Here is a 25,212-nt window from a genome sequence, read left to right on the forward strand (position 1 = left end):
TCAGTTTCTAACTCCGAAAGTTGCTTTTCTAGTGACAGTCGCTTCTCTCAGAAGGATAGGTGAATTACAGGCACTCACTCTGCAAGAACCTTTCTTTAAAATGTACCCAAACAAATTGCTTCTACAAACTAATCCAACATTCCTACCTAAAGTGGTCTCAACCTTCCACACAAGTCAAACCATAGATCTACCAGTGTTTTGTCCTAAACCAGACACAGTACCAGAGCGGGCCCTACATACATTAGATGTTAAGAGGGCTATCATATTCTACATTGAGAGAAGAAAATCTTTTCGACTGACATAACAGATTTTTGTTGCTTTTAACAAACCTCACCAGTGGGCACCAATGTCCAAAGCAGGAATTGCCAGATGGATAGTCGGATGTATTCACACATGTAATCAAAAAGCCAAAATGGTGCTTACAATACCATCAAGATCTCATTCCACAAGTAAACATGGAGCCTCTACGACTCTCCTAGGAAATATCCCTAAAGAGTATATTTGTAAAGCAGCAAAATGGAATACCCCCCCTCACACTTTTACTAAACAGAACAGTGTTGATGTATTCATTCATCAATAAGCAAGAGTGGGTCAAGCTGTACTTGAAACATTATGTTTGAGGCATGTGAGCTGTAGATCACATGCTTTGCATACTCCTGCCATCTAGTGTTGGGTCCGGATGTTTGCAAGTTGTTTTTCTTCTAAGAGGTCTTTCCAGTCACAAGGTAAGGTGACTCCTCCTTTCGGTGATAGTGCACATAGGCATTGACTCCATTGTTAGATTGTTTTTATCCGCCATCAGGTTCGGACGTGTATTACTGCACTCTGGTTCCAAACCGTTCTCCAGGGTCCCTTCGGTGCGCAATCCACTCTTCCCCCGTCTGTATTGTTTCGCAGGTGTTCCCACTTTGCGTATCGTATCCACCAAGGAAAAGCTCAATTTCGATCGGCAACTTCAGGCTGTCCGGCCTAACCACGTCGGTCCACCTCCCAGTCGATGGAACAGACCCCATTCAAATGCTGTCCTCAGTGCCACGCGAAGTATCCGCGTACCGCTTCACACGAAGTGTGCAACTTGTACTTGTCTCCGGAGCACAACAAACAGGACTGGGACGCGTGTCGATCTTTTCAATCGAAGAAAACACTCCACGAATCGTCTGCCTCAATGTCACGAAATGCAGACTCAAAACGTCGAATACACGCTGGACATCTTCGGTAAAGGATCCGAGCACGAATTCAACGCACAAGGGGCCGAGAAAGAACAAGAAGAACTTACATCTATTCCAGAATTGGACTCCGAGATGAAAGAAGACTTACCACAAGGTCAATGTCCTGTGAGTACCGAACACCCCTTGCCCCAAAGTCCAAATCAGCCCAAGCAAAAGGCTCCAGTTCCACCCCCTCCTTCGGGCCGCGGTCGTCACTGAGATGTTTCTGACGCCCGCCTTCCGGCTCGGCACCAAAACACGTCGCTAAGCCTTCCAGCTTGAGATCGAGTCGTTCAAAGTCAGGCACTGAGCCGAAACCTTTAGGCTCGAAGCTGAAAACCACTTTGGGGCCAAAACCATTGACACCGAAACCAAAATCTTCTGTGCTGAAAAGTAACTCCATCCCGGCACCGAAGCCCTTGGTGCCGAAACCGAAAAATGTTCCTCCAAAGCAGCAGGATCCAATTTTCGACGTCCCACCACCAAAATTGGACCCAAAAAAAACATTTATATAAATCCACATACAGGAAATGTCCTTACTAAACTTCCTCAGAAGCGCAAAACTGAATCAGAGGACACACTATATCACATTCCTTTGAAGAGGAAAAACAAAGGTACTAACCCCTCTCCTCCTCAGGCTTCACCACTTTTCCCTGCACAACCTTTCCCACCATTGGAGTATTTACTCATTACACCAACTAACTCTCCACCACCTAACTCTCCACCACCTGATAATAATGATCGAAACAGGGGGGACAACATTTTACCAATAGATCCCTGGGAGGATTACAACACTGATTCACCCACAGAAAATAACCCTGATCTTTACCCTGCAAAGCCTTCCCCTCCTGACGATAATGTGGGATATCTAGAATTACTTGCTAGAGCTGCGGAATATCATGGAGTACAGTTACACAAGGAATCTCTAGAGAAGGATTTCTTATTTGAAACACTCAGTAACACACAAAGAGCTAGCCAGACTCTACCAATGCTCAAAGGTATGATGAGACATTCCCATGATATTTTTAAAGACCCTGTGCATGCTCATATTCTCACCCCCAGAATAGACAAAAAATATAAGCCTGTTGCCTCAGATCCAGCTTTTATTAAAGGGCAGTTACTCTTTGGTTCTTTCTAATGCCCGTAAACGGGCCAATTCACTAACTACAGTGGATGCTCTTCCCTCCAGACAAAGAGTCAAAACGGTTAAACGCCTGTGGTAAAAGAGTAGCGGCCCAAGCAGCAAATCATTAGCACATTGCGAACACCCTGGCCCTACTAGCTAGGTATGATAGGGCACACTGGGATAAAATGGAGCAACTGTTCCAATCTCTTCCAGATGAGCACAAAGAAAAAGCTCAGGATTTAGTGCAGGAAAGGAAGCTCATCTCCAATTCATCAATTAGATGTGCTTTAGATGTTGCTGAAACCGCAGCTAGAGAGATCAACACTAGTGTGCTATTAAGGAGGCATGCATGGTTAAGGATTTCAGGTTTCAAATCTGAAGTCCAACAGTCTATTTTAAATACTCCATTTGACAAGGAGCATCTCTTCAGACCTGAAGTGTATAAGTCATTGGAAAAAATGAAAAAAGATACAGACGTACCTACGTCTATGTGAGCTCTGCAGTCCCCTTCTAATAGTGGCTCCTTTAGTCGCTCCTTCTGTCATGGAGGGTCAAAAACCATGTCCTTGGGTAATATTACTGCCTTGTTCAAGGGCAACAGTCAATCTTCCCCTACAAGAGGCTTCTTTAGAGGAGGATACAGAGGTAACAACGGCAAAGGTAGGGGCAGAGGTTCCATACCATGTAATTCCCCCTCCCCTAACAAGCAGTGACTAGCCTACTCTTCCCCTGATCATTTAACACCTGCCAGGGGACGCATTCTACAATTTCTCCCCATTTGGCAATCTATCACCACAGACAAATTGGTGTTAGGAATTATCCAACATGGTTATTGCCTGGAGCTTACCAACAATCCTCCAAACATTCCTCAACCCTCTCACATAATGTTACCAGAACATTTACACCTATTCAAACAGGAAGTCCAGTTTCTCTTGTTAAAAGGAGCCATAGAGCCTTTACCATTACAATATCAACGGTCAGGGGCGTATTCCCTATATTTTCGAATTCCCAAAAAGCCAACTCCTTGAGACCTATTGTAGACCTCAGGGAACTAAACCACTACATAATGTCAGAGCATTTCCACATGGTGACACTTCAACAAGTGCTCCCAATTCTACAGCAGGGTGACTTTGTCTATTCTAGACTTTCTTGTTTGCTGTGGGCTATGAACCTCGTCCTCACTTACTGAATCAGCGGACCATCGCTGCAACTTGCCGCACCCGCTCCGCGGGTGCCGCTTCGTCCTCAGAGCAGCGGGAGCATTTCATCATCGGACTTTGACCTGCAGGGGCAGAGGATTTTGGGGAGAATTGTGGTTGCGTGTGGGCTGTGACTGGCGTGGGCAGGGACTCGATCTCCCAGGAGTGCCTGCACGACCGATACCACCTGGTCCCGCCTTCCTTGCCAGCCCCGCCCACAGGACCCCGTGCGCTTATAGCCAGCTTGTTTCCCCTTACCTGTGGGCCACTTTCTTGTTTGCTGTGGGCTATGAACCTCGTCCTCACTTACTGAATCAGCGGACCGTCGCTGCAACTCGCCGCACCCGCTCTGCGGGTGCCGCTTCGTCCTCAGAGCAGCGGGAGCATTTCATCATCGGACTTTGACCTGCAGGGGCAGAGGATTTTGTGGAGAATTGTGGTTGCGTGTGGGCTGTGACTGGCGTGGGCAGGGATTCGATCTCCCAGGAGTCCCTGCACGACCGATACCACCTGGTCCCGCCTTCCTTGCCAGCCGCGCCCACAGGACCCCGTGTGCCCTATTTACAGGATCCTCCTCTCCGCTGCGCGGGAGCGCGCTGGAGCATCCTGGGAGAAGCCCGGGACAAGGGCGGGACCGTCTAAGGCCGTCCGGGGCCGGCTGGGCTGGGCCACCCCCCTAATTTGTTCTAATTTCTATCTGCATAGAGTATTGCCTTCCTTGAAAATCTTTGCAATTAAGTTGTTGGCGGTGTCTGCTTTAAGCCAAGCTCAAACGCGGATGCCAATGATAACTCGATCTGGTAAGGGGGCCGGGGGAGGTTCTGTCATTGGTTCGATGGATCAGTTCATCACCAGAGCAGTCTCGGCTATTGATAAAGAGATTGCCAATACTGAACGCCGTTTTTCTCACGAACTATTCAATCAAAAGCGCTCTCCCTTAGGTCCCACTGGTTTGGTAGTATCTCCTGTACAGCCAGTCGATGACCTGCCTGTTGAAGGCTTTCCTGTCCCAGATCTGGCTAGAATAGGAGCCATTAGAGCTAGTCTCGACAGGCTCAATGCCCTAAACTGTAGTATATATCCGTCCACACAGCCTTTACCGGGGGCTGATCTGTGCTCTTCCACCGGGGGCCAAGTTATTCTTAGTATTCCCATTTCTCCCGTGGAAACCCCGGTGCAGCTAGAGGTAGCGCCCACCAGCAGACCTAGAATTGTATCCACCAAGCGGAAAAGAGCCACACTCCATTCAGGGGCTTACTACCTAAATCCCTCTAAGAAGTTTATGGGCAAGCACCCTAAGGCACGTGATAAACTAACAGGTGGAGGGGAGCTTGGGAATCACCAAATCATCGTTTCCAACTCTGCTCCTCATGGGGTCCCCCTATCCAGAGCTCAGGTGACAAGCACCCTGAGCAAGCCAGAGAGTGGGAAGCAGGCGCCCTCCAGCACATTAACTAATTCTGACAACCTGCTCCCCTTAGCCCATATTGAGAAACTGCTGAAGTCACTTATTCTACCGGTTCTTGAGAGGGTGAAGGTTTTGACCGAGAGGCTCGATCGATTCGAGCAGGCCACTCTCGATAACTTTTTTTCTCTCAAGTCCCTAATTAAATACAAACAAAAATTAGGGAGGGGGCTCCTGAAATGACTAAAGCCATACAGATGGATTTAACATCTCCAATGCCCAGGGGGCAACTAACACCCGAGGAAGTAATGGGGCCCCACATGTGTGAAAACCCAACTATCCAAGATGGATCTCTTGAATCCAATGTCCAAGCTGGTAAGAAGCCCGGTGTGGATAAAGGATCCAATAGACGTCCTGCAAGCTTGATTGCCCAGAGTAAGGCCACTAAAACCACCACGGGAATTAGCGAGGGCCAGAAGGGGGCGGCAGAGTTTAGGCTGAGCTAAAGCAGTACATGCTTGGTCTATCCAGTCTGTGTACTTTTCGGCAGCTTCATTTACATCTATAGGTGGAGTGAATATAGAGGATGTAAGCTGATCCTCCAGCGCCCTTCCATCAAGCTCTTTCCAAGGTCTATACAACTTGGCGGGCTTCCTATCCTGTCTGGCCCTGACCAACTGGGGAATCTGAATGTTAAAAAGCACCACTGAATGATCTGACCAGGCCATGGATTCTGTATGATTAAAATGTAAGTCCAGATTATTAGTAAAAATGCCATCTAAAGTGTGCCCTATTGTATGTGTAGCTCCCGTTACCACCTGAGTCAGTCCTGCCGCCTGCATTGCTTCGACCAAAGCTGAAGTGTCCGGGTCTAAGCCTCTTTCTAAATGAAAATTAAAATCTCCTAGAGCGGTGAAGGACTTAGCGCAGAGGGCATCCTCTAGCAAAGTACCCACCGTGTCTAGGAACTGAGACCTTGATCCAGGAGGTCTGTATTTAACCCCTTCGACGCTCATGACGAGCTGGGCTCGTCATGAGGTAGCCTCCTCGCACGCTCATGACGAGCCCAGCTCGTCATGAATAATGGGTTTTTGTAAATCCCAGCGCAGCAGCAGAATATCGACCGCAAGCATGCGGTTAAGGCAACCCTGAAAGGTGTAATGATTAGATATGGAAAGCTTAAATCCCAATGCCTCATAAGTCTATGAGGACACCGCTTGAAATGATCCCTGGAGCGAAGCATGATAAATAATAGCTAGCCCCCCCCCCCCCCTCTTTTACCGGTTCTATCAAGAACACGGCTACAATAACCTGCAGGTGTTGCAATGACTAGGTCCGATCCCGAAGCCGCATCTGTCCAGGTCTCCGTAATAAAAGCAATTTTTACATTGTTTTCCTGAATCAGTTCAGCGCATTCTGTACTTTGTTTAACCAGGGACCTGGCTAATAAGTATGCAATTAATTGTATTCTCCTCCCTATCCTCCCTGAGGTAGTGGGACCTAATGAGTCCCTTAATAGGGGTGGATAAAATAGTAGGTAGGCGAGAGCAACATGCTGGGCAGACGGTAGGTCCGGTCAGTATTTCCCTATCAGGTATTAAACAGGTACAGTTAACCTCCACCCTTCCTCTTAAATTCAGTAACTGTTCACGATTGTACACTCTCCCAGACTGAATATTTAGGGGAATACGATCAGAGTTCCTGGCGCTTGGCGCTGTCCTGGCGCAGACGGGCTTGCCTTTGGCGCGCCTTCGGCGCGCGGTCGGGTAGTCAAGGTCATTTTATAGGAGGGGAAGGAGGGTGGGAGGCAGCTAGTACGCTGACCTTGGCGTCCACCCAAAATGGCGTCCACCCCTGTCTCCTAACGCTTAAGCACGTAGTCTGCTACGCGAGGAGCAGGGTTCGAAATGGGCAGAATGGTTATCAGCAGCAGGTAAGTTATTTACAATAGAAGTGAGCAAATAACATTAAAAACAAAGCGAAGCAATTTAAAAACTGTAGCGATACTCTAGAGCCTGTCCCCCGGCTTACGCCTCAGGGGAGATTTCACAGTGATTCTAAGCGCCGCTGAGGAGCGCCATTTAAGTATGTATCCTGGTTAACTTTAGGGACCCCAGGGTGGCCAGATATATTTGTAATTTCCTGCCTACCAAAGGGAATAGGCACATTTGAACTTAGCCACTTTCAAATTCTCCCGGCCCCTCAACCCACTGTTAGTCAGCACCCTAGGGGCGGGAGGGACAATTAGCTATATCCCGAAGCCGACTACGACACCCATCAGCGTCACATGCCCCTAGTTGGTAGAGCGGCTTATAGGTTGGGCTATGGCTGGTGACACAATCCCTATTCTTCTTTTGTTAAGCGAGCTGAGCCACCCATCAAGGATGGGGGTTTGTCTGGGTACAGAAAGGCAACTGAGGACCCTGATAGTAGAGCTTTTAACCAATCCTGTTCTGGCCTCTCAGCTCGAGAGAATATTAGTGAGTCGGTGGAGCAGGTGATTATCTCTGCAGAGATCGAAGCTGGGCCTAGCTTGGCGGTTACACTATATCCCCCTGAGGTGGAAAATACGAGTAATGATCTAAAGATCCTGAGTTGGAATATAGCTGGCATCTCCAGGAAATTAGATGTTCCTGATTGGAACTTACTGATTGAGTCCTATTGGATTTGTATCTTTCAGGAGACTTGGAGTGTGGAACCCTGTCACAAGGTTGGCTACACTACGTTTTTTGTACCAGCCATTTCCTCCCACACCCGGAGAGGTCGCCCTTCAGGAGGTCTTTAATTTGGATTAATATCTCCCTGGGCTGCCACACTAGACAACTTGCTTCTAAATCTCCTGATATTTTAAGATTGTCAGTGAGGGGTCCACATCGAGGGCTTACAATTGAGATATTTAATATCTACGCCAGAGGTACTAATGGCGGCTCTGAATCCCCAATTATCTCCATCCTGGGAGAGGAGCTTAGTAAATGTAGCAAGAACGCAAATGTCTTGGTCGCAGGGGATTTCAATTGTACTTTTGAACCCCTGGCGGATGAAGACATTTTGGGCATTACCGACAAGGATGGTAGAAGGGGCATTCCAGCCCTTACCATTTCGCCTATCAAGAGATGGTCCCAACGGTCCATTCAGCTTAACATCCTGACCCTTGAATTCGGCTTGAGGGCTGTGAATGGCAGAACACCCTCAGACCCTTCAGGTGCCCACACATTCAACAGGGTAGACCATTCCTCACGTATAGACTACATTTTACTTGATTTAAAGCTCTGGAGTTACATGAGAGATATGGAGGTACTGTCAACCGTAGACAGTGATCACAATCCGCTATCTTTAAGCCTAAAGTCTATGTGGTCATCCACACACGATGTTCCCCTACCACAACTTAGAATAACGTCAGATGTCCGTCCATCAGATGGGGGAAGGCGCCTCAAATGGTGCACGGCTGTGCTTGATGATGGGCTGGTGCAAAATTTAGGGCTTTGATTGAAGGGGCAGTATCCAGGTTGGATGCCTCCATCTTGGCCCCGTCTGAGGTTCTCTGCCTTTTTTGTAATACCACTGAAGCCCTGGGAAGCCTATTTATAAAACCGTGTAGGGACTTATACACCAGGGTGGTTCAGAAACCGAAATATAATCCGGGGTGGTTTTCCAAAAAGTGCCGGATGTCAAAAACAGCCTTGGTGAAGGCTGTTAAACTAAAAGATCTCGCGCTGTCTCGGGCCGCCAGGAAGAATTACAGGCTTACCATTAGGGAAGCTAGGAGGGATTGGGACGATCAGTTTTGGTGCGATCTAAAGGTTGCCAGTGCAAGGAGGGATGCTGGAGGTTTCTGGAATTTGGTAAGGACCAGGAACAGGCCCGGTTGTACCCTTATTACATGTAATATCACGGGGCAAGTGTGGTTTGATCACTTTTCTCTTCTTTATTCCACCCATCCTGCTGAGGGGTTGGGGCCGACCACATCTCCTGCTTTGGGCCTCTCTGAGGTATGCGATGTGTTACTTTTCACATCGAAGGAGGTGGAAGACGTGATCAAATCCCTAGTGCCAAACAAAGCAGCAGGCCCTGATAGGCTACCGGGGGACCTACTTCGTTTGCATCCAAAAGATTGGGGTAAGCCTATATCAACTTTACTTAATGCCATTATGCATGGTGCGGCGGTTCCAGACTCGTGGAAGGGGGCTGAGGTCGTCCCGATTTTTAAAAAGGGCTGTCGGGACGACCCAGCGAGTTATCGCCCTATAAGTCTTATAGACTCCACACAGAAGGTAGCCGGAAAGGTTGTTCTGGGGAGAGTGCTCCAGTGGGAGGTCAAGAATAAAATTCTCTCAGAATTTCAAGCAGGCTTTAGGTCTGGCACTGGGACCATCGAGCAGGTTTTTAGATTGATGCTCATTTACTGGAAGGTGGTAGTACTTGGCAAAGGCAGTCTTTATCTCGCTTTTATCGATTTAAAGACTGCCTTTGACCTTGTGCCTCGGGACCGCTTGTGGGGGGTACTTCTTGATCTGGGGATTCCTGCATACATTCTGTTCCTGTTGGTGAAGTTGCACGATGGGAATTATGCGCAGGTGAGGTGGGGTACCCAGGGTCAGAAGACAGCCAAAATTCCAGTGGATAGGGGCATCCGCCAGGGGTGCGTCCTTGCCCCCACCCTGTTCTCACTATACGTGAACGGGGTGGTGGAGCATCTTTTAAATCAGCCATCTGACGCTCCCTCTTTGGCGGCAAAGAAAATACCTACGCTCCTATTCGCTGATGACACCCTGCTCATCTCAAAGTCGCCGATGGGTCTACAGAGCCTCTTGGACAATTTTCAATCCTTTTGTAATAGCAGGGGCCTCAAAATCAATACTGATAAAACCAAGTATTTAGTAATGAATCCCCCCAGGAAGCTTGGTCGCCCTCCTTCTTTAAACCTTGTGCCCCTGGAAAGGGTCAAGGAATTTGATTATCTGGGTATCCGCTTATCCGATTCTATGCAGTGGGCCCCCCACCTCCAAAAAATGTTGCTGGGTCACAAAAGGGTTGTAGGGGCCTTGATCAAAGAGCAACGCTCATCCTCATTTAGGCCTATTGCCCCAGTCTTAGATATTTATAGAGCATGGGGAGTTAGTGCAGCGCTTTATGGGGCTGAACTTTGGGGATTAGGCACTATTGACCATCTTCTAAAATCCGAAAATAAATTTCTAAAGGATTTAATGTCCCTTCCCCACAGCATCTCAACGCTTCCCTTGCTGTTGGACATGGGTTGTCGTTCGATCAGAGACCAGGCCCAACTGCGCCCGCTTTTATAGTGGGCACGTCTATGGAAAACTCCCGAACTTGCTAGTTATGCGGAGGGGCTAATGGAAATACTGTCAACGCCCGGCTAGTCAAAAATCGGGTGGCTTACCAATGTTAAAACACTGTTTGATAATCTGGGTCTTGGAGAAGCTTAGATATCTAGGAGTGCTTCCCCCAAATATATTCTTAAATCCATGTATTGGCAGTGGGTAGCTAACAAACTAAATTCAAACCCCAAACTTAGCAGGACAACCATTGAGTTCCTTAGGATCAAGGATGTCCCCCTCTGCGAACCCTACTTGGACTTGATTTTTAAATCCTTTGACCGAGCGCTGTACTTCAAGTTCAGGGTGGGTTTGCTCCCACTGAGAGAACTGTCTGCCCGTTGGAACATTCCTGCACAAACTTCTCCCTCTTGCATATTCTGCACCTCTAGAGTGGAGTCTGTCACCCACTTTTTATTTGAATGCCCGGCCTACAAATCTCCAAGGTCTTTGTGGCTAAAACCCTTATGCAGGGAGCTGGGTACCAGATACCATACAGTCGCTTTGCGAATCTTGAGGTCGGATACCCTGCCACTGTATTTCTGATAGATACATCTGCCGTGTGGATTCCTCACCTTGTGAATATCCCCTTGCGTCAGCAACATTCGGAAATTATTTTTTTTCGTAGCCTCGCGCCGACGTGGACTACTGACGTCATAGAGACACGACCTCGCTCGCGACTCCGCTGACGTCACCGACGCCTATAATAGGCCCACGCCGGCGTGATGACATAATTTCCCTTTTTTCCGCGTCGTCGATGCTAACGGTTATCGGGAATCTCTGTAGCCAACGGATACTTTGTTGTCTATATTGTTACCATTTTCTGCTTCTCTGTATCCTGTATCTTCGACTATGTCTTCGAAAAAGACCGGCTTCAAGCCATGCAGAGAATGTGGCAAAATGATGTCCATTACCGACCCACACAGCGACTGCATCTGGTGCTTGAGCTCGGACCATGATGTGGATGACTGCTCTTCGTGTAAGAAGATGACCCCGAAGGCCCTGAGGGAGAGAGAGGCGAAGCTCCTGGTAGCTAAGATGAAAGCTGGAAAGGAGAAATCGTCGAGGTCCCGTTCTCGAAGGGCGAGGTCGAAGTCAAGGTCGAGGTCTAGATCTCGAGGGAGGTCGTCCTCGAAGTCGGCTTCGGATCATGTTTCAAAGAAGAGAAAACATAAGAAGAGGAGACATGAATCCCGACGTCGTTCTGGTAAGGAGTCGAGATCGAGGTCAGTGTCACCGAAGAAGGTACGTTCGAAGGTGGTGACTCTTGAAGTTTCGGATCCAGAACCTGAAGGTGAGGCTTCTCCATCTGAGTCTCGGGCGCCGGCTCCGGCTCCGATTGCGACTCCGGCTCCGAATCCGTCTCCGAATCCATCTCCGGCGCCGTCCCCGGCCCGAGATGAGGAAGAGCTTAGAGAGGATGGGGATTCCGCGCCTATAAATGAGCCGAATCCGAGCACTCCTCGAGACAGGCCTGAGGGTTTTCAACCGCCCTTTCCTGCCCCAGGCCAAGAACCATCTGCGTTTCTCAATGCAATGTATGGAGTCTTTTCAAGGGCGTGGTACCCCTCTGGTGCACCTTCGGGTCCCAGGGGTCCTCTAGCTTTTAACTCAGGAGTTCCTCACTCCTATCCTCCGGCTCCATTTATGCCTTACATGCCGGCCCCGCCGCCGCCGTGGCATTTTCCACCTCCACCGAAGCCATCGACGCCGATCCCGGCTTCTCCTGCTCCGAATCGGCCTCGAACACATCCCTCCGAGCCATCGGGTTCGATTCCGACGTCGATTCAGAATCCGTCGGAGCCGGTGGTGGATCCGGTGGCAAAGCGTGTCAAGATGAGATCCAGAAGAGAGGCTCAACGACTTTTGGAGGAAAGGAGGTTCTTAGATTCACAATCTGACATTGAAGAAGGTGAATTGGATGAAGATGGTTTTGAGGAGTTGGCAGACGCAGGAAGTCTGGATTTCTCTCCAGAGTGGGAGTTACCCTCAGGCTCTGGTACACCCTCTAAGGATGTTCAACCCTACCATTTAATTATGAGGAAGGCTGCCGATCTCCTTAAATTAACTTTGCCTACTGCAGAATTCAAATCTAATATTTTGACTGAAGTATTGCATTCTCCAAGTTCAGTGGTGGAACCTCTTCTTCCTTTTAATGATGCTCTGACAGAGCCCATTTTGGAAGTATGGAAAAAACCTTTGTCGGCTCCTGCTGTCTCTAAAGGTGTAGCCAGAAGATACAGGGTTGCCCCTGAGGACCCTGCCTTTTTAACATCTCACCCTTCACCGGAGAGTTTGGTCATTCAGGCTGCATGTTCCAAAAAGAACGTTAGTGCTTTCACTCAGGTTCCTTATGAGAAGGAGGCAAAGAAGCAGGATCAGGTGGCAAAGAAGATCTTCTCCTCTTCCAGTATGGCATTAAAGTCGTCAAATGCCACTTGTTTGATGGGGAGGTATTTACACGCACTTATGGATTCTTTGCATGTTCTTGCTCCAAAAGTTCCTGATGACAGCAAGAAGGACTTTGAGGAAGTCATCTCTGACGCTCAGGCGGCGGCTCGTCAGGTTATTCAGAGCGGCCTGGATACTGTAGACTCTGTGGCGCGCATTATGGGCACTGCTGTCGTTACTAGGAGGTCCGCCTGGTTGAAATCCTCTGACTTTTCGGCGGATGTTCAGGCAACATTGTTAGATCTTCCTTTCGATGGTTCTGGCCTCTTTGGGAAGAAGGCTGATGCGGCCCTTGAGAGGTTTAAGGATAGTAGAGCGACTGCCAAGTCTTTAGGTCTTCAAATGAGAGGTTCTTCGACTGGCAGAAGATTCAGGGGTTTTGGTCGTTCTTCCTTTCGGAATTTCCGGCAAGGCCAGCAGCATCAGCAACAACAACAGCAGCAGCAAAACTCCTTATATAGGGGAAAGCAGAGAGCACGTCCTCGTGGACGTCAGGCCTCTTCCTCCTCCACTTCCTCCAACCCTCCAGCCCCTGAGAAGCAGCCCTAGATCCGACATTCAGGATCATGTGGGTCCGGTTGGGGGCCGGCTTACCCATTTTCTACAGGATTGGGAATCGGTTACATCAGATCTTTGGGTTCTCAATCTTGTAGAAAATGGATATGCCCTTCCCTTTCGGGAATTCCCTCCCAATTTCCCTCCTTGCCAAGGGTATTGCTCCGAGGAACATCTGTCACTTCTGCAGGAGGAAGTGTTGACTCTGATAAGAAAGGGTGCGATAGAGGTGGTCCCAGAGCAGGAGAGAGGTCAGGGATGCTACTCCCGGTATTTCCTGATTCCGAAGAAGGATGGCAGACTTCGTCCAATCCTGGATCTCAGGATCTTGAATCTCTATCTGAGGCAGGAGATATTCAAGATGCTCACCCTTGCTCAGGTTCTTCAGGCGCTGCAAGAAGAAGACTGGATGGTGTCGCTCGACTTGCAGGATGCTTACTTTCATATCCCAATCCTGAAGTCGCACAGGAGGTATCTCCGTTTTACGGTGGGATCGCAGCACTACCAGTTTGCGGTCCTTCCGTTTGGTCTTACTACTGCGCCTCGAGTCTTCACCAAGGTGATGGCAGTGGTGGCGGCGCATCTCAGGAGATCAGGGATTCCAGTATTCCCTTATTTGGACGACTGGCTGATCAAGGCAGAGTCGTCAGAGAGAGTGCTCCATCATCTGCAAGAGACAACCCAGTTGTTGTACAGGTTGGGTTTTTCGATAAATGTGCCCAAGTCTCACCTGGTGCCCTCCCAGCGCAACCTGTTCATAGGTGCCGTACTGGACACAACCGTATGTCGTGCATTCCCTCCCCCTCAAAGGATTCGCGACATTCGGGATATGATTCCTTTATTTTACAATGGAGCGGTCGTTCCAGTCCTGAAGGTTCTTCGCCTGCTCGGTCTGATGGCTTCATGCATTCTGTTGGTCAACCATGCACGCTGGCACATGAGGGCGCTCCAGTGGTGTCTCCGCAGGCAGTGGTATCAGCACAACGGAGATCTCAGGGAGTCAGTGAGGATCTCCAGAGAAGCTGCAGCGGATCTGTCTTGGTGGGGCGTGGAAGGCAACCTGTCTCAAGGAAAACCTTTCCAACTGCCTCCATCGGTGGCCACAGTGATAACGGATGCATCCACTCTCGGGTGGGGTGCTCATCTGGGGGATCTGGAGGTCAAGGGCCTTTGGTCTCCAGAGGAAAGGTTGCTTCACATCAACCTTCTAGAATTGCGGGCGATACGTTTAGCGCTCAAGGCCTTCCTCCCTTCCCTTCGCGGTCAGTCGGTTCAAGTCCTGACGGACAACACGACCGCGATGTGGTATATCAACAAGCAGGGAGGAGTAGGGTCGCAGTGTCTCTGGAGAGAGGCCCTGCGTCTCTGGTCCTGGGTTCAGGACCATCAGATTTGTCTGATGGCGAATCATCTGGCCGGAGTGTTGAACGTTCGTGCAGACAGTCTCAGTCGGCAGTTCTCTGCCGACCACGAGTGGAGGCTTCACCCGGAGGTGGTTCACGACATCTTTCAGATGTGGGGAACTCCTCGGGTGGACCTGTTCGCCACTTACGAGAATGCGCACTGCCTGTCGTTCTGCAGTCTCCAGTATCCGATGCAAGGAGCCTTGGGGGCGCGTTTCAGTTGAGTTGGAGAGGTCAACTCTTTTACGCGTTTCCTCCCATACCCTTGATTCCTCGGGTTCTGAGGAAGATTCGCCAAGACCGGGCCCAAGTCATATTGGTTGCCCCGGACTGGCCAAGAAGGGTGTGGTATACAGATCTTCTCCACCTCTCCTCTCACCCGCCGCTCCGTCTCCCTCTCAGGGCAGACCTCCTCTCTCAGATGGAGGGGCAGGTTCTACACCCCACCTCCAGACATTGCATCTTCATGCCTGGAGATTGAACGGGGCAACCTGAATTCCTTTTCCCTCCCGCCTGACGTTGTGAATGTCATCTTGTCAGCCAGGCGTGACTCCACTAAGTCCATCTATTCTTATAGATGGTCGAAATTTGTCACGTGGTGTGGGGAAAGGTCTATTGACCCTTTGAAAGCCCATTTGTCTAATGTTCTCCAGTTTGCCCTTTCTCTGGCGCAGCAGGGGCTTGCGGTTGCCACGGTGAAGGGTTACCTTTCAGCGCTGTCGGCATTTCTCTGTTTGCCTGACCAGCCTTCTCTTTTTAAGTCTCCTGTGGTTTTAAGGTTTTTGAAGGGTCTCATTAATAAGTTCCCTCCTTCTCCTTTTATTGTGCCTCAGTGGGATTTAAATCTTGTATTGACCTTTTTGATGGGTGCTCCCTTTGAGCCTCTTCATAAATGTCCCATGAGGTTTCTTACCCTTAAGACAGTCTTCCTAGTTGCAATAACCTCGGCAAGGAGGGTTAGTGAGCTTCAAGCTCTTAGTTCTAAGCCCCCATTCCTGACCATTCATGCTGAACGAATGGTTCTTAGGACCAGGGCTGCTTTTCTGCCTAAGGTGGTAACTCCTTTCCATCTGGGACAGTCCATTACCCTCCCTACCTTCTATCCTCCCCCTTCTAAGGAGGAAGAGAGACTGCACCGTCTGGACCCTAAGAGGGCGGTGTCCTTTTACTTGGACAGATCCAAGGACTTTCGTTTGGAAGACCAGCTCTTCGTTGGATTTGCTGGCTGCAAGAAAGGAAGAGCGGTCCATAAAAGAACTTTATAGAGATGGATCGTCCTCTGCATAAAGATCTGCTACTCTTTGGCCGGTAAGGAACCACCAGAGGGTATAAGGGCTCATTCTACAAGAGCTAAGTCTTCATCCTCTGCATTGGCTAGAGGTGTACCTGTGGAGGACATTTGTAGGGCGGCAACTTGGTCTTCCCTCCACACTTTCGCGAAGCATTACTGCTTGGATACCGAAGTGAGGAGGGACGGTCATTTTGCACGCTCTGTCCTTCAGGATTTCCTGGTCTAGAAGAGTGGACACCCTCCTCCGGGAGTGGGGGACTGCTGTGGGACTCTATTCACAAGGTGAGGAATCCACACGGCAGATGTATCTATCAGAAGAACAAGTTACTTACCTTTGGTAACGCTTTTTCTGGTAGATACAATATCTGCCTGTGGATTCCTCACTGACCCACCCGCCTCCCCGTTGTCCACTCTTCTATGCCGGAGTTACTGTAATGTAATGTATATATATTTTGTTGTCAAGGAAATGTTCCAATTGCTTTCCTGCTTTTGCTTAACACTGTGTGTTTTGCCTTGAGTATTGTGTACTATGTATACTTGTATATTTCTACTGTCATTGGTCCGTCCGTGTGCCTCGATGGCACGGAAAAAAGGGCGGCACTGATGTCATCACGCCGACGTGGGCCTATTATAGGCGTCGGTGACGTCAGCGGAGTCGCGAGCGAGGTCGTGTCTCTATGACGTCAGTAGTCCACGTCGGCGCGAGGCTACGAAAAAAAAGAATTTCCGAATGTTGCTGACGCAAGGGGATATTCACAAGGTGAGGAATCCACAGGCAGATATTGTATCTACCAGAAAAAGCGTTACCGAAGGTAAGTAACTTGTTCGTTAGTGGTATGGCCAAATACCTCGGCTGGGCATGGTCAATCAGATGTAAAAGGCTAAAACTCATTGTTTAATTGCGGTCATGTATTGAACCTTCTTATTTAATTTATTAGAAAGAGTATCATTTTTATCTGATTAGCTACTGGATTTTAACTAATATGGTTTTACTGTTGTTTTATGTAATGCTTTTATGATATCTTTTATTATCGAAATAAAGCTGATTGACTTGACTAGACTTAACTTAAAGGAAGCATATTTCCACAATCCAATTCATCCCACTCATCGCAAGTACCTCAGATTCATGATAGCGGGTCACCATTACCAGTTCAAAGTACTACCGTTTGGAGTCACCACTGCTCCCAGGGTATTTACCAAATGCCTGGCAGTAGTCGCAGCCCATCTGAGAAGACGGAACACCCACGTCTTCCCATAACTGGACAACTGGCTCATCAAAGCCAGCACTTAACAAATGTATCTCCAACACACTCAAACCACTATTCACTTACTTCACCAACTAAGATTTACAGTGAACGTGTTGAAGTCTCACCTACAGCCTTCCAACACAAAAACCTATCTGGAAGCTGCGATAAATGCTCAAAAAGCTCCAGCCTCTCCCAATACAGCCGGAATTCAGAGTATTCAGTCCCTTCTCACTCTGTTTCAGCCCAACCAATCATTACCAACAAGAGTATTCATGCAATTGCTAGGGATGATGGCGTCTTGCATCGTTATTGATCCCCATGCAAGACTTCACATGGGTCCCCTTCAAGAATGCTTAGGAAGTCAGTGGAACCAGTCGCAGTGTCAGTTGACTGATCTAGTGTTGGTAGATGGCCGCACCCATCACTCTCTGCAGTGGTGGAACCCACAAAATGTATACAAAGAGCAGCCCTTTCTCTACCCTATTCCACAGACCATGCTAACAGAAGACGCATCACTCACTGGTTGGGGTGCTCGCCTACAAAATCACACAATCCAAGGGATATGGAGTATAAAGTACAAGAGTCTCCATGTAAATCAACTAGAGCTACTAGCAGTGTTTCTAGCGCTCCAAGCTTTTCAAACTCACCTCATAGGCAAAGCAGTCCTAGCCAGCACAGACAACATGACAGCTATGTACTATATACTGAAACAAGGCGGGACACATTCTCTCCAACTGTCAAACCTAGCACAAGACATTTAGAAATGGGCTAAATACCACAAAATGTATCTCCTGGCAGAACATCTTCCAGGAATAAAAAATCAAATTGCAGACCTTCCCAGCAGACACAGCAAATCCACGAGTGGGAACTTCATCCCCAGATTTCCTCCCCTACTTTCAGCAATAGGGTTTTCCTCACATAAACCTGTTGACCACAGCTCAAAACGCAAAATTCCCAAGCTTCACCTCCAGGTTCCCACCCCTGCTCTTCAAACAATGCCCTATGGATGAACTTGTCAGGGATATTTGCTTACGCTTTTCTGCCTCTCCCACTCATTCCTTTGGTAGTTCGGAAGCTCAGACAAACATCCTTCAAACTGATTCTCATAGCTCCCACATGGGCACGTCAGCGTTGATCTACCACTCTGCTGGAGCTCTCAGTAGGTCCACACCAAAAGCTGCATCTCAACTCCAGTCTCCTCACTCAGAGCCATGGAGAAATCAGGCATCCAAATCCCAAAGAACTCGACCTAGCGCTTTGGCTCCTAAAGTCCTAGAATTTGGTTATTTACAATTACCACCAGACTGTATGAATATCCTAAAAGAGGCTAGAAAGCCCACTACTAGCGCACGTTATGTAGCAAAAAGGAAACGGTTTGTTATCTATTGCAACAATAACAATATCAATCCTCTTGATGCTTCAGTGCAAAACATAATTTGTTATCTCTTACATTTACAGCAATCTCGACTAGCCTAAACATCTATTTGCTTGCATTTAGCAGCAGTAGCTGCATACTTACAAAACAGATAACAGTTATCTCTATTCAGAGTACCAGTGATGAAAACCTTTATGGAAGGAATACAAAGAGTGATACCATCAAGAGTCCTACCTGCACCAGTATGGAACTTAAACATAGTCCTTACTAGGCAAATTTGGCCACCTTTTGAACCAATGCACAGGTGTCAATTAAAGTTCCTCTCATGGAAGGTTGCTTTTCTCATTGCAGTCACTTCACTAAGGAGAGTTGGTGAAATTCAGGCATTAACTTTTCAAGAGCCTTTCTTTCACCTTCACCAAGACAATGTGGTTCTTCGAACCAATCCCAAATTTCTTTCTAAAGTAGTTTCTGCTTTTCATATAAATCAATCAGTTGTTACCTGTGTTCTTTCCTCAACCTGATTCTCTAGCAGAACAAGCTCTAAACACACTAGATGTTAGAAGCGCTCTACTATATTATGTAGAAAGAACAAAAGAAATTTGCAAGACAAAACAGATTTTTGTTGCTTTTTCACCACCACACAAAGGCAATCCCGTATCTATTTATTCTTTATTTATTTATTTATGGGTTTTTATAGCGCTAAAATCGACTCCCGATGGAGTATCTCTGCGCTCAAACAACAGAAAATGAGTGGATGGTCTCGAGATCCTAGGGAGATGCTAAGTTTGAAACAAAAATGTTTTTAACAGTTTCCTAAAAGCAAAGTGATCCGTACATAACCTGAGGGTGGCAGGGAGTTTGTTCCAAAGGCAGGGGACAATGTAGGAAAGAGCCTTTCCACCCAGTCTTGCCCTTCTGATGGAGAGAACTTGAAGAAGGGATTGATTGCTGGATCGAAGAGCACGTACTGGGACGTAGAGGACAAACTTCTCCGCCAGATACATGGGGCCCAGGTTGTGTATACCCTTGTGAACGACACAGTAGGTTTGGAATTTAATCAGTTGGCGGATGGAGCTTTTCCAACAGGGGACGTGATGGAGATCTAGGTGGTGCATTCAGGACTATCCTTGCAGTGGTGTTTTGGACCACCTGAAGTCTGCTAAGTAAGCTGTCGTTTGCTGAGATCAATAGCCCATTACAATAATCCAGGCGACTGAGCAGCAAAGCCTGGACGAGGGTTTTTCTGGTAAAATCCGGTAGTAATGGAAACACTCTTCGGAGTAGTCCAATTACATGAAAACAGGAGTCAGCTGTTTGGTTGACATGCTCTTTTAGAGATAAACCTTGGTCCAAACGGACACCCAGGTTTTTCACCACCTGCTTGGGGATGGGGACGGGGCCCAGATCTAATGGCCACCAGTCCGGCGTCCACAACAGTGTGGCTTCCCCAAAGAGCATCACCTCTGTTTTCCCTACGTTGCACTGCAGGAAATTCGAGGCCATCCATTGTGATACAGCCCTCATGCCGTCTGAAAAGGACTGTTTAACTGCCGTGGTTAATGTCTTAAATGGGAAGAGAAGCTGAGTGTCATCAGCATACGACACAGGGATCAATCCGTATGATCTCATGAGACTGGCAAGGGGGGCCACATAAATGTTGAAAAGTGTGGGGCTCAAGCATGAGCCCTGCGGCACCCCCTTGGTCAGCTCCACGGGTGCAGATCGAAATGAGCCCATACTGACACTCTGTCTGCTGCCAGATCGGAAGCTCCTCATCCAAGACAACGCCGAACCCCCTAGCCCTACCTCCTCCAAACGACTGAGCAAAATATCATGGGATATAGTGTTGAACGCTGCGGACAGGTCCAACAGCACCAAAATCATGGAATTCCCTTTATCCTGGGGCATTCTGATGTTATCAGTCACCGAAAGGAGCGCTGATTCGGTGCTATAGTTAGGCCTGAATCCGGACTGGGAATGATCTAAACCTCCAGTTAGCTCAATAAAGTACGACAGATGAGTGTTCACATGGTTCTCCGTTAGCTTGCTCAGATACGGAAGAAGAGAAATGGGCCGGAGGTTGGACAATTCGGTCCAGGGGATGCTAGAGTTCTTGCGGATAGGTCTCACATGAGCCATCTTCCACTCCTGTGGTACCTGGCCCTCGGAGAGGGAGAGATTGCCAAGGGACTGGATCATAGGACCGAGTGACTTGCCCAAAGATGGAACAACTCTTGCAGGGATCAGGTCTAAAGGGGATCCAGACTTGACTTGACCAATTAATACTTCAACCTCACCCAGGCTAGCCGCAGGAAACGCGGTAAGCGGGATGGAATTAGTGGCCCTAAGATTCTGCGATGACAACAAAGGGCATCTCATAAAATTACTCGTCCTAGTGATCTTATCATAGATCATCTCTATCTTTTTGGTAAAATATAGAGAAATGTCATCACATAAGTGTTGTGAGGACAGATCAAGACTCTCACAAGCCCTAGGCTTAGTGAAAGATTGTAGGATCTAAATCCGGCATAGCAAGGTGGATGGTGAAATGTATCCAAACATGTTATGGGAAAGCGAAAAGAACTCTGATTATACCCCCTAGAGCGCATTCCACTGACAAAATATGGGCTACTATGGCCTTCTTAAGGAATATTCCCATAGCTGACATCTGTAAGGCAGAAACATGGTCTTCGCCGCACACATTCACCATGCCCTATTGTGTAGATGTGTTAGCGAGGCAACAAGCTAATGTAGGCCAGGCAGTACTTAAAACACTTTTTCAAACAACTGCAACAGCTAGAGGTTAGCCACCACTTTAGGAATATACTGCTATATAGTCTATGCAAAGCATGTGATCTACAGCTCACATGCCTCGAACGGATAATGTTACTTACCCAGTAAGCATCTGTTCTTGGCATGTAGAGCTGTGGATTCACATGCGCCAACCCGCCTCCCCGTCTCCTGTAGTTGTTGCAGTTTATCAGTGTACATACATATGCATGGACCTCTCTATTCTACACTTATTAACTCCATTCTCACCCTCTGTGGAAAAACAATCTAACAATGAAGTTGATGCCCATGTGTACTATTACTGAAAGGAGGAGTCACCTTACCTTGTGACTAGAAAGACTTCTTCAAAGAAAAACAACTTGCAACATCCGGACCCAACACTAGATGGCAGGTGTATGCAAAGCATGTGAATATACAGCTCTACATGCCAAGAACAGATGCTTACTGTGTAAGTAACATTATCCTTCAAACAAGTACTTCAACCAGTCGCTAGCCACGCAAAAAGGAGCACTGCTTTACATTCGATGCTAAACATGTCTATCTACAGCCAACACATGCTATGAATGGAATATGTTAGTTACCCTGTACGCATCTATTTGTAGCCTGTAGTGCCGTAGATTCATATGCACCCACCATCCTCCCTGGAAGCTTCTAATATTTAGAAACATAATTTACACACTCACAATTATACGCATATTTCTTTTTTCTGTCACTTTATTACTTCTTTTTCTAACGTTCACCCAATGATTCCAAAACAATCTAACAAAGAAGCCAAGCAACATGTCCAATACACACCTAGAGGAGGGGTCACTATACCTCGTGACTGGAAGACTTCTTTAAAGAAAAGCAACTTGTAATCATCCGAGCCAAGCAGTAGATGGCAGGATAATGCTAAGCATATGAATCTACGCCATTACATGCTACGAATAGATGCTTACAGGGCAAGTAACCTATTCCTTTCTTACCCTCTAACAGGAGGGATAGCTGCACATCATAAGATACAGAATCTAAAGGTAACTGTTACTTGAATGCGCTCCCTTGGATGTGAAAGGGACAGTTGCAAAATTTTTTGCTTCAGTACTTAACAGTTTGTTTTGTTCTTATTTCAGGGGATTCTGTTTCTTTAACTCCGTAGCGATCACTGCCAAACTCCTCCAGCAGAAGCTGAATGTCAGCAAAATACTCATTGTCGATTGGGTAAGATCTGTGAAGATGCCAGCGGTAGACTTCTTTTCTGTACAGGAATATTTAGCTTTCAGTTTAGTTATTATACTCAAGTGGCATGAGATCTTTGTTTCCAGAGAGCTGGAGGGCATGCACCTGAATGAACTAGTATACATGCTTTAAAATACATACAAAACAGAGATTCACAGAGAAACGTTGGATAGTCTTTGATATCCGTGAACATTAGAGGTGGTTTGCCTATATGTGGCATCCTGGAAAACATTTCCATAGATAACATTTTAATTTCTTAAATGATTAAACTTGCCCATTACAAAGTATACTTACTCTTTTTTTCAAATGAGGCTGATTCACATTGTAAACCTCCATTGGCTGAAGAGTCCACTTTAGTTCTCCTTCACAATGCTTAGAGGGTACAAGTATCCTTTAAATGGAATGTTATCACAGCTCTCCTAACGAGTTGTGGGGCTCCTCTCTTTTAGAATGTATAGTAACACAATTTTCTGATTCGAGGAAAAAGTGTTTCTGAGAACAGCTGTTCCTTTTTAGAATTATCAGGATTTAGGATTATTATTCTCAAATAAAACCATTATGAAGCTCAATTTTGCCTTGACTCAATGTTCTGATAGTCATCTACATGATTCACTACCTGTTCAGAAAGTAAGTGACATCTATTTTTTTCTGATCTGTCTCACTAATCCCAAACACAGTCACATTCTTCCTGAAGATCATGATTTTGGTATTTTTGGTGTTCAGCTTCAGACAGTTGGTCTACATTCCGTAGGCCAATTCAGGCATGCAGGTTTTGAATTTGATCCAGGTACTGCCATCAAGGCCGGACTAGCTATACCGGCATCAGGCGTTTCCCCAGGGAGGCTGGAAGGGTGGGGGCCGGTTTTATAGTAGTGCAGCAGTTTTAAAAGCACTGTAAAGTTCCTTGTATAATCATCAGTCTTCGGGCAACAGTAAAAGTGTCAAGTTAACTCTGGTGATTAATGCACCTACTGGAGAGTGATGGGAGTTTTGTCTAGGGCAGTTTTGGCTTATCTAAGAAGTGCAGAGGATTATTATGCCTGCACAAAGAACGTCTACCATGCATATCAAAGAACAATATTTTATGTGCATAGCCCAGTGGGTTACTACTTTTGTCAGAGTTTATTTCGTTACGGTGCAGTTCATAAGTTACAATTGTAATCTAGCTCAGTGAGCTATGAACTATCATCAAAGCGCTGCATGCAAGCTGTGTGGTACAGGTAAAACAGTTATGGTTTTTCCCCCAATTTTTATTATCCTAATGCTAAAAAAAGAGTTGCTTAGGTAGAAATAAATTATTTTTCATACATTCAACCCTAACTACTGTGCTATGTTCTGAATCCTGTGTTTGTGCTTCTCTAGACCAAGCACTCTTAAAAAAGTGCCTACCAGCATGGGTGGCATGTGAATCGTACCCCTTTGCCTTATGTAACATTTTCTATACACTGATTTACACATGTATGATTCGATGTCTGTATGTGTGTGATGTAAAGTGCCCAAACACCCTAAACTGGTATGAGAGGTGCCATAAAACAAATAAAGGTAAGAAAACAGAAACCGGAGTAAACCCGTTATGCCAGCTAAGACCGGGCGAATATAGTAACAAGAGAACAATGTCTCAACTGGTATGTCATACAAGGGAACAGAGTAACGTGTGTATCAATCACCAAGCACAGGAAGAGAACACTGGAGTTCAAGTAAGAGTGGAAGGGTTGTTATTTGCATATAGGAGCACAATGTACAACTAAATTGCAGTAACCATAACAACCAAATGTACATTGGATGTGTTACAGTGAATAAACGGCGCAGTGACACAAGTGATAAGGAGAACAACGTGAGGCGGCGATAACAAAATAGTGGATCAAACGAAAGTATTTACAATCTTAAAACATGATTTCATTATTAGCGAATGACCCTTAGGATGCTGCAAATAGCGTTGCCGAGTCACCGGCGTTTCGACCTCTGTTAGCTTGAGGTCATCATCAGGACGATGGTTACAAGATTGGTAGTGTGCTCTGGAGGCACTCAAAGGGGCGAAGGCGGGTATACAAAGGATGAATGCCACTTGTGTGGGCGTCGCAGGGGAATGTCCGCTGGGGGGAGGAGGCAGCAGTGAATAGCTGAGGATGATAGCTTAGTGAGGTTCAAACTCCACGTCAAAAGAGGTGGTGTGATGGTGACAAGGTAGCGCTCTTTGAATAGAATAGGAGTCCGGCGGTAATTCGGACCGTACCACAAACGGTACATTTACATTTACATTTACATTTACATTTACAAACGATCAGGGGAACCGGCGGGAATCTGGGGGAAGGGGGTTCAGGGATGAGTGAAGCGTATGCAAATAACAACCCTTCCACTCCTACTTGGTCTCCCGTGTTCCCTTCCTGTCCTTGGTGATTGATACACACGTTATTCTGTCCCCTTGTGTGATATACCAGTTGAGACATTGTTCTATTGTTACTATAAAACAAATAAAAACATGTGTGAGAGGGGCTGTGGAGAAATGAGGCACTTTTGGATCGTAATAGTGAGGGACACATTGAAGAGCCCCCACAAAGATTGTCGTATCCTAGTGTGTAGTAAGATCATCATTTACTCTGCTTTTAAAACT

The 25,212-nt window shown here is 47.1% G+C and overlaps 1 protein-coding gene across 21 annotated transcripts in view; it reads left to right on the forward strand.

The window, feature by feature from the left end:
* Window positions 1-25,212, forward strand: part of HDAC5 (histone deacetylase 5) — a 1,448,645-nt gene that overhangs the window by 1,244,728 nt on the left and 178,705 nt on the right. For all 21 annotated transcript variants that reach the window (XM_078645209.1, XM_078645212.1, XM_078645222.1 and 18 more), the window contains one exon: window positions 22,496-22,583. In XM_078645209.1, the coding sequence (XP_078501335.1) occupies window positions 22,496-22,583 (88 nt within the window). The remainder of the gene's footprint in view (window positions 1-22,495; window positions 22,584-25,212) is intronic.

This window comes from Lissotriton helveticus, chromosome 5_1 (genome assembly GCF_964261635.1).
Source record: "Lissotriton helveticus chromosome 5_1, aLisHel1.1, whole genome shotgun sequence".
Classification (NCBI taxonomy): Eukaryota; Metazoa; Chordata; class Amphibia; order Caudata; family Salamandridae; genus Lissotriton; species Lissotriton helveticus.